Raw genomic sequence first — 8,672 nt, 5'->3', positions numbered from 1 at the left:
TTCCCTAGAATTCAGCGGGATACTGTGTGTTTCTCCTTCATCGGATCTCCGGCGGATTCGGCGATATTTGGGAACATGGGTCAGTCCGATTTCGCCGTTGAATACGATCGCAACGCTGGGACCGTCTCTTTCGCCCCGCGTGAATGCAACTGATCATATTCATACCCATGCATGCATCTATCCTTTGATCTATTTTGTTTTCAATTTTGCTTATTCAATTCGTCTTTGTTTTTGTTGGAATGTTGGCGTTATTATTTAGTTAATGGATCATTGGAGATTTTATTATTATTATTATTATTATTGTTGTTGTTATTGTTATAGATATAGAAGGGTATATACGCGTATTTGTACATATTATAATTAGAGTTAATTACCTGTATAAATATCCTAGTGTTGTAAACAGCATTTATTCATTTTAAGCTAGATATATTAATTACTGTTATAGATGAATGCGTACAATGAAATTAACCGCATTCATGCGGGACGAAAGAGACGGTCCGGGCGTGGCGATCATATTCAACCACAAAATTTGTCTGAGCCATGTTCCCCATTATCGCCGGACTGTGGCCGGATCCGAAGAAGCCGAAACACACAATATCTCGCGTCATTCTCGGGAACGAGTTCTCCGGCTTCAATTTCACGTCCGCCCCTTTGAAATGCAACTGTATCTCTGGCAGGGTGGCTTCATTTACGACCCGCATCATGTAGCAATTGCTTAAACCGCCGGTCTTATCGGTCGGCGCTTTCTCCGCCTTCACCACCTGGTGATATATGGTAACGTATGTATTTATATATCTGATCCGAAATAATTCTATACCTCTCCCTTTTAAATTCATGCGTTACTATATTCATGTACGTATTCTATCAGTTGCAATGGGTGTTTTTTGCATTACTACCTAAGTCATATGTGTTGCATGTTCGTATTAGTTTTGTGTAGCAGTGGAATATAATCACCTATTCTTGCTTTAGTATTAATATTTATCTATCAAAGCATTACCTTTTCAAGCTCGGCCAGCATTTGGCTATGGAAATCGACGGGAAGAAACGTCAATACGGTTCCTGTGTCAAGCGCGATATTGCCCTCGCCATCGCCCTCGCCGTCCGCCGAGCCAGGAAACTCCAACCGTGTTCCGGCGACGCTGACCGCTTCGAGCGTTAAGTAATAAGCTTCCGTGTCTGGGTTGCTGGTGTATGAAGTTGTGACTCCCCCCACGTGACTCGAAATGAGGCCTAAATTGATCCCGCTCCGCCGGCTCGACCCGTGGGGCGCGAAGCAGTAAGAAAAGAGGCCGTTGATGTCTTGGTCGAGCTGAGTAAGGAGAGAAAGGTCGCCCATGTTGAGACCGATGATCCCTGCCCCTCCCGGAGCGAGCACGGAGTTTTCGTGGCCGCAACCCAATAGCATCCCAGGCAGCGTGTGAGTCCCGATGGTTAGCGTCTCGGACACTAGGATCCCCCTCGAGATAGAGCCGTCAAGGTACGATTGTTTGTACATACAAGCATTGCCCGGGCCACAAGACGTGATAGAGGAGAAATTTTGGCATTGTCCCCAATGACAACCGATGTCTCTGAAACTGGCCGAGGCTTTGGGATCAAAAATAGGGTGTGGCTGCTTGAAGCACTTCGTGCATGGCTCGCATTGCGTCCATATAAGCGAGCTCCCAGTATCCGCGAACCCTAGAAATTCCACCGGAGGGGTTCCCAATCCCAGCCTCATCAGATACTCGCCCGATCCGCTCGACGTTATATCCGTATACATAATTGTATCGAGACGTTGTGAACGGATCAACGAACGGTTCACCGCGCCCATAAACCGTTCGGCCGGGGTTAGGTTGGGGTTGTAGAACGGGGACTCTGGGGAATCACGATGGATTAATTCGACGGTAAAACCGACTTTTGGGTTCTCTGCATGGGAAATAATATGTTGGTACGTTGATAACAACGTAAGAAGAAGAGACAAGGACACAAGAGAGATCGTCATTTTGAGTTCTGATACGTAAACCTTACCTACGTACCAGTTGATATGCTTCCTCTTTTATATGGTGACCACAATCTTTTTAATTTATAAATGTAAATCTTTTTTTTTTGTCACAAATGGAAACCTGTTTACACCTTAAGATTTTTCTTCCTGTATATATATATTCTAATTGTATAACAGCCAATTAATCTTGTAAGATTTTTTGTTTGAAATATATGCTGGAAGGATTCATTTGGCTATCATCGCACGTGAACGGGCGTATTGTTAGATACATGCATGGTCCCGTGTACGTCATCTGTTTATACCTTAAGATTTTTTTCCCAGTGTATTCTAATTGTATAACATCCGATTTGGCATGATCTGGGCGCATTAAGGAGCATAATATAAGGAGAATCAAATCTTCATTAGATACATGCACGGTCCCGTCATGTACGTAGACTGTGTAGCTGTGGAAAGCATATTTTAAATTTTTATTTTTATTTTTATTAATCTATGACACTAAAAAACTGCATAAGCCGAAAATGATGATGCCGTGGATTTTTCTTTTAAAACGTATAAAATTATATTATACCCAAAAAATACGGTGTATCTTTAAGTTATAATATTGTTTTATTTTGTTTGAAAGTTATGTATTATGGATTTTTTATAATTTCTAATAATAATGTCTAAGATCTCGTTTTTAGGAAGATCTGTTATGGAGGGATCACGTATATATGCCGGACATGCGGCCCAGGTGATTGACAAAACTTGTGGACCGTTGTGGGCCCACGAGATAATCAATGGCTGACAATAATCCTCCAACGGGCCTAAACATTATTCCTTACACCGGACGTCATCACGGCGACTTTTTGTTGAAACGCTGTTTCTTTTTACATCTTGATACATTTTTCACTTTGGCTAAAATGGGACCCATAAATTTAAATTTCTGGTAGTCAGCAGCTGGCCATTCGACCGTTGATACGTCATCACGGCGACGGAATGCTGTATTTTAAAATTTGAATAAAACGTATATATGAAAGGGTAAAATCGAAAATTCGCTTCCATCTCTCCCGAGCGTTTAAAAAGTTAGGCTTTATAGAGTTTAGAGAGAAACGAAAGCAGACGAAAGTTTTTGGAAAAACAGAGCCTGAAGCGATCTAGCGAAATTCAACGAGAGAGAGAGAGAGAGAGATGGGAGAGGTGGTGTTGTTCATCGACGAGACGAAATCGGATTCGAGGATTTCGCGTTGCAGAATCTGCCACGAAGAAGAAGCGGAAAGCTCATTCGAAGCTCCGTGCGCTTGCTCCGGAACAGTTAAGGTAAGAAGTTCTGATGAAACCATACAAATTTCGCTTTTCCTAATCGCGTTCTGGAATTTTTTTTCCCGATGATCAAGATTCAAGACTCGAAGAATGGACCTGATGGTAGGTTTCTCCGTTTTGGTTCATTTCAGTTCGTTCACAGAGTTTGCATACAACGATGGTGCGACGAGAAAGGAAACACGACTTGTGAAATCTGTCTTCAGGTTCGCCTCTCATCATCATCGATGGAATGGACAATTTGCTGATCCATCGCCCCCGAAAAAAAACCCTTCGTTTGCTGTTTTTCATCATTCAATTAATTTTTCACGGAAATTTAGAAAATATTGCTAAGATTAACTTTCCATGGATTTTGTTTAAATTCTTGATCTCCAGTTTCTTTCCACGAAACGTAGATTCGATCTTCTAATCAATAAGTTCATGTTCTTTCTAGATTCCACTGTTTATCCGGTCCCAATTGATCTAAAGCAAACCGATATTCCACTTTTTTAATACCAATCATATAATTTCTCGTGGAACCCACAGATTTAGTTGCACGATCGCAAAGGTGTTTAAGATTTTGGTGAATCTACTGTGAAAATGGAACGTAATCCTTTAAGAAATACAATCCTGCAGGAGTATACGCCTGGTTACTCTGTAGCTCCTAAACAATTCCGGTTCGTCGAGGCCGCTGTCACAATCAGGTGCTTCTTTTATTATTATTATTATTATTATTATTATTATTATTATTATTATTATTATTATTATTATTATTATTATTATTATTATTATTATTATTATTATTATTATTATTATTATTATTATTATTATTTTTATTATTATTATTATTATTATTATTATTATTATTATTATTATTATTATTATTATTATTATTATTATTATTATTATTATTAAAATTTGTGGGGTAAACAGAGATAGCTTGCAAATTCGGAGGAGAGAAAACGAGAGGAGGAGGAGGAGGAGAAGGGAAATAGCGGATTCTCCGGAATGTAATCCTGCTGCGGCTGATAGATGCGTCTCTTGTTGTCGATCCTTGGTTCTCACTGTAAGCCCTCTCTCATTTTTCCTCTTTATATGTTTTAAAATATCATATCTCATCACTAATTTTTTTTTTTTGTGTCTGGAATTTCTGAATCCTATACTCTTTGCCATCGCTTTAGACTCTTAATTCCCTGAAATTCAAACCTCATTTAATATTGCAAAAAAAAACTAGAATAAATGGAATGAAAATCATCCTTAGTTGGAAGCTCTGAAATTGAAATGGCAACCACTATGTGGAAAATCATTCACATTTGTAGTTATTATTCTCTTATATGCAGCAGAAAATGAATCCAAACAAACCTCGAAACATGCATACACCAATATCTTTTTTTTGTTTGGTGAAGTACATACACCAACATCTTCAAAAGATTCTTTCAAACTCATTTTTTTGTTGACTTTTACGGGTTTTATTAAATGCATGGGGTAGAAAAGTGGACAATTGGTTCAAGTTGGTGATCAATCTAGGCAATTCTTATAAAACATATATTGAGGTTGGGATTTTGTTTGATGTTGCTGCAATGAGGCGTGCGAGACTGCGAGCTGGTGGGGTATCGACAAAATGTGTTTTCCCCCCCTCTATTTCTTTTTCTTTTTATGTATGTCTCCGAAAGATTATTTGTTAAACCCATACATAATTGGACCTGAACCGGTTTTATCTGGCTAAACCGAGATTCCCCCCTACAGACTCTAGATCCAACACCTAAATGAAAATTTTAATACGGATCCTTGGGTCAGGCGTAAGCATATTTTTACTCGGAATTTGATATACCATATATATATATATAAGTGTTGTAACAAATGGTAAAAAAAATGAATGCAGCTATCGGCGGTGTTGCTTATAAAGCAGGCGTTCCACGTGATATATGGAATCGGAGAGTACCCTTTCTCAGTTCTCACGGTATTATGTCCTTCCTTCCTCGGAACCTCGTTATGAGTCCCTTGAACCTTTTTTCTCCTCTCTATCTTAAAAAAAAGAAGAGAGAGAGTGCAGGTACTAGTACTGAAGGCCCTTGGCATTCTACTGCCGATCCTCATCATTGTTAGGACAATTGCAGCTCTTCAGAAAGTTCTTCGTCTTCAATATCCAGTAAACTTCTGTCATTTACCCTCCCCCCCCTCCCTCTTTTACAATCTTATCAATCTTTTCGTTACTACTATATATATATACATGCACGTATTTTACATGCGAACCATCAGTTAATCCGGCAAAATCGGTGCTTTCCGACGTTCTAAAATCACGTATTCTGATAATCCAACGCTTTTTAGTTAGTTAATTACAAACCTTGACTCTCTTTTGGTTTTGTTTTTTTTCCTGTCTAAATAGGAATCTGAAGATGACAGTTTCACTTCTGACGAAGAAGAAGATGAGCAACATCGACATTTGGCTCAACGCCTCTGAACACCAAACCACTCCTTAAAACGAAAATAAAATGCAAATACATATATTTTTTTTCCTTTTTACAAGGGGCGTGGTGTTTTTGGCCCATCGTGTGTAGCTCCCGTCAATGGGTCCTTCTGAACTTCGAGAGATTGGGGGCGTTGGGGGATCGGATCCTTTCTAATTGCCATCACTCTACTCTTGTCAGCGTTTTTGCCTGTCTTCTTTCTTTCGCAGTGTCACCGTACAGAGCCTCGAACTCTCGGGATTTCTCTACGGCTCTCTTAAGCACAGAGTCCGGGAGCCCTACAACATTCAAAAGCCGAATCCCAATTCAAAGGAATCAGACCTGAGGCCCTTTCTTTTGTTTAATATGAGGAGAAAAACAAAAGGAGGGTAGGATAGGACAAGTATATAAAAATGGATATGAGTTACTACTCAATAGTACCAGCTAGGCGGGCAACGTTGACGCCGTAGCTCTTGGGACAAGCACCAGGCCTCAGCCTATACAGAAACGTCACTTCCTCCACACCCCCTTCCCCCCGTCCTACCTCACATCCCATATGCCATAGTGAGACCTGTCCCACACCATATACATATATTTACAATACGTTCCCTTCATCATCTCAGCTTCAGCATTTATTTTTATTTGTTGTGAAAAATAAGACAAAATACATGTATTCTGGATCTAGCACTTGAAGACATGCTACTACGAGAATACCAGTGGGAGAATACCTTTGGATTGGTCTGATGATCCACAGATAGTCTGTGATAATGAGTAGAGAACATTCCTCTGCATTGCACCTCGTTTACAAAGTGTTCCAGAACAGATTCCCTTTTCCATGCAACAAGGAATTTGAATCACAGGCCGATTTTTATCCGCAACCCAAGTCATACATACATATATATATACAAGGAATAAAGCTTTATTTGCATGGACGATGGATGAGTCAACTTACGCAATGGCTTGTCCATCTGAAGTTGCTGTCCCTCGCCCAAGCTCATCTAACGCCACTAGTGAATTTCGGGTTGCTGATGACTGCAAGTTATCAATATGATCTCATATATGTAACATTCGTTCAAGTAGCACCCATGGTTTCACATTGAATTTAGGGTCATGAATCATAGCATCATACTATCAGGAGGACAACCAAAGAAAGCTTACTCTGTCAGTAATTTACTAATGGATTCAACAAACAGAACGAATAATACTTCTCAAAGTCTAGAGATGCACAGTGCATATTTTCCTTCTATTGCAACCCCCAACACATAATTAACACTCACCAGCATAACAGCAGTTTCCGAAAGCTCTGTTAAAAATGTACTTTGCCCTGCCATAATATGATCTTTTGCACCCATCCGAACAAAAATTCTATCCACAGGTGATAGCTCAAAGCTTTCTGCTGGAACATCCGCTCCTATCTGTGAAAAGATTTAACTATTACTTGCTCTTCTTTCTTTTTCAGTTTGACAAACATAAAAAAAGGCAAAGATCTATTGCGTTCCAGGAATGCTAACATTACCTGAGCCAAGATTACAGCCAAGCAGACCTGGCGAAGAAAGGTTGACTTTCCACCCATATTCGGCCCCGTTAGGAGGACGAAGCTGGCTTGGCCAGCACCACCGATCTTTACATTATTTGGTACAAAAGAGCCTCCGCCTAAAGAATCGCCCCTCAATATTGGATGCCCAAGGCCAGTGGCTGACAAGTATGGAGCGTTAGCAGAAGAAGTGAACCCTGAGATTACTGGACGACATCTTATTCCTTCGTAAGAATCACTTGCAATAGCTAGGCTGATCAACACATCCAGCTCTGCAACAGCAGTGATTCATTCAACAACTAATAAAAAGTCGAAGCATAAGTTTTTTTAACATGGTTGTCAGGTCTAGGCAGATGCTCATAGCTGAAAATGTCCACAACATGTCTTATAACATTGAGAGTCCAGTGGACAACAACAATGCATTCTCTGATTAAGGAGCTGTGAGTGCTTTAAAAGAAATCGCTTCCAATGGTGAAAGTGAAAAAAAAAACACCATAATCATGGAGTTTCTATATACCTGCAGTTGCAGACACCAGTTGTCTCCACTTGTCATGATGCTCACAAAATTGTGCAATCAGTCTCTGTGAAATGTTTTTTAGAGCAGATTCTTTTTCAGATTCAGCTTGTGATCGCTCTTTCAATAACTTTTTCGTAGTTGGAGTCCAGTATCGAAAGAAACCCTGAAAAGGAACAGTTTGAAACTAACTAAGAAAAATCTCATGTTTAGAAAGAGTTCCATCAAAATGGATAATCATCAGTCATGCAACCACCAGAAGTCAACAGTTAGATTAACATCACAAGTAAACATATAACCACAGCAGCACATGAGGCAGAAAATGAAGTCAACTGAAACTGTGATGGATCTCCAGGTGTAGCATCACTAAAACAACACCTTGGGATAGATGTGAATTTGGAAAAAATGTGACATTCGACAAGAAAACTGTATTTTACCTTTTTAGATGAACACAATTCATAATCTTGAGGAACCCGTCCACGTAAACATTCCGGAACTTCCAACAGGTATTCTTCTTTGCCAACTGTAACATAATTTATCTGCATCAACACAAACCCCACCAAAGTTTCTGATCAAAAAGCTATTAGCTGATTAGCCATATAGGGAGTAAATATCAATGGAAATTGCTCTCACCGAAACATCTCCAAGTAGGTTTCGCTGCTCCTTGAGGTGTTTTGTCAAACTGGATACAATCTCTTTTGCAGTTTTGCAAGCAGAGTCATACTCTTTATCAGCTCCTTCACGAGGTACTACACGTCCCGTATTGTGAGCTTCTAACCAGTCAAAAGCATCTTTGAAACGTTTAATGATCGAAGAAATGCTCGGGAGGCCTTGACCTGTAGTAAACTAAACGTAAGACGCTATACAATTTCTTTCTAGCAGTAGCTGAGAGTGAGTAGGGAAAGTGCTGATGATACCAGG

At 39.9% G+C, this 8,672-nt stretch overlaps 4 protein-coding genes across 4 annotated transcripts in view; 2 read left to right on the top strand and 2 right to left on the bottom strand.

The window, feature by feature from the left end:
- The window catches only part of LOC104827363 (aspartic proteinase CDR1-like), a 1,466-nt gene extending 1,313 nt beyond the window's left edge, over nucleotides 1-153 (top strand). The window contains exon 3 of the mRNA XM_010560535.1: nucleotides 9-153. Coding sequence (XP_010558837.1) covers nucleotides 9-153 — 145 coding nt within the window. The remainder of the gene's footprint in view (nucleotides 1-8) is intronic.
- Nucleotides 154-464: 311 nt separating this feature from the next.
- On the bottom strand, nucleotides 465-1,810 carry LOC104827362 (aspartic proteinase CDR1-like). The gene is made up of 2 exons (XM_010560534.1): nucleotides 998-1,810; nucleotides 465-761 (listed from the first exon to the last, which is right to left on the bottom strand). The coding sequence occupies exons 1-2, from the start codon at nucleotides 1,808-1,810 to the stop codon at nucleotides 465-467; spliced, it is 1,110 nt and encodes a 369-aa protein (XP_010558836.1).
- Nucleotides 1,811-2,999: 1,189 nt separating this feature from the next.
- LOC104825940 lies at nucleotides 3,000-5,903 on the top strand. Its single transcript, XM_010558394.2, has 7 exons — nucleotides 3,000-3,277; nucleotides 3,412-3,483; nucleotides 3,893-3,960; nucleotides 4,190-4,322; nucleotides 5,139-5,216; nucleotides 5,310-5,405; nucleotides 5,643-5,903. The coding sequence occupies exons 1-7, from the start codon at nucleotides 3,149-3,151 to the stop codon at nucleotides 5,715-5,717; spliced, it is 651 nt and encodes a 216-aa protein (XP_010556696.1). The 5' UTR covers nucleotides 3,000-3,148; the 3' UTR covers nucleotides 5,718-5,903.
- Nucleotides 5,545-8,672, bottom strand: part of LOC104825941 (DNA mismatch repair protein MSH6) — a 7,649-nt gene continuing 4,521 nt past the window's right edge. The window contains exons 13-21 of the mRNA XM_010558395.1: nucleotides 8,385-8,587; nucleotides 8,189-8,290; nucleotides 7,755-7,917; nucleotides 7,220-7,509; nucleotides 6,981-7,118; nucleotides 6,656-6,735; nucleotides 6,432-6,531; nucleotides 6,145-6,274; nucleotides 5,545-6,002 (exon numbers count right to left, since the gene is read on the bottom strand). Coding sequence (XP_010556697.1) covers nucleotides 5,887-6,002; nucleotides 6,145-6,274; nucleotides 6,432-6,531; nucleotides 6,656-6,735; nucleotides 6,981-7,118; nucleotides 7,220-7,509; nucleotides 7,755-7,917; nucleotides 8,189-8,290; nucleotides 8,385-8,587 — 1,322 coding nt within the window. The 3' untranslated portion in view covers nucleotides 5,545-5,886. The remainder of the gene's footprint in view (nucleotides 6,003-6,144; nucleotides 6,275-6,431; nucleotides 6,532-6,655; nucleotides 6,736-6,980; nucleotides 7,119-7,219; nucleotides 7,510-7,754; nucleotides 7,918-8,188; nucleotides 8,291-8,384; nucleotides 8,588-8,672) is intronic.

This window comes from Tarenaya hassleriana, unplaced genomic scaffold, assembly GCF_000463585.1.
Source record: "Tarenaya hassleriana unplaced genomic scaffold, ASM46358v1 Cleome5, whole genome shotgun sequence".
Lineage (NCBI taxonomy): Eukaryota > Viridiplantae > Streptophyta > Magnoliopsida > Brassicales > Cleomaceae > Tarenaya > Tarenaya hassleriana.
This window is presented reverse-complemented; position numbering and strand designations above follow the sequence as displayed.

Excerpts from the sequence above, each read along its gene's own strand:
- LOC104827362 (XM_010560534.1), bottom strand. The coding sequence starts at position 1,810 with ATGGGCGCGGTGAACCGTTCGTTGATCCGTTCACAACGTCTCGATACA. Across the intron at positions 762-997 it reads TGCTGGCCGAGCTTGAAAAG|GTGGTGAAGGCGGAGAAAGC; the intron begins GTAATGCTTTGA and ends ATATATCACCAG.
- LOC104825940 (XM_010558394.2), top strand. The coding sequence starts at position 3,149 with ATGGGAGAGGTGGTGTTGTTCATCGACGAGACGAAATCGGATTCGAGG. Across the intron at positions 3,278-3,411 it reads CTTGCTCCGGAACAGTTAAG|TTCGTTCACAGAGTTTGCAT; the intron begins GTAAGAAGTTCT and ends GGTTCATTTCAG. Across the intron at positions 5,406-5,642 it reads TTCTTCGTCTTCAATATCCA|GAATCTGAAGATGACAGTTT; the intron begins GTAAACTTCTGT and ends CTGTCTAAATAG.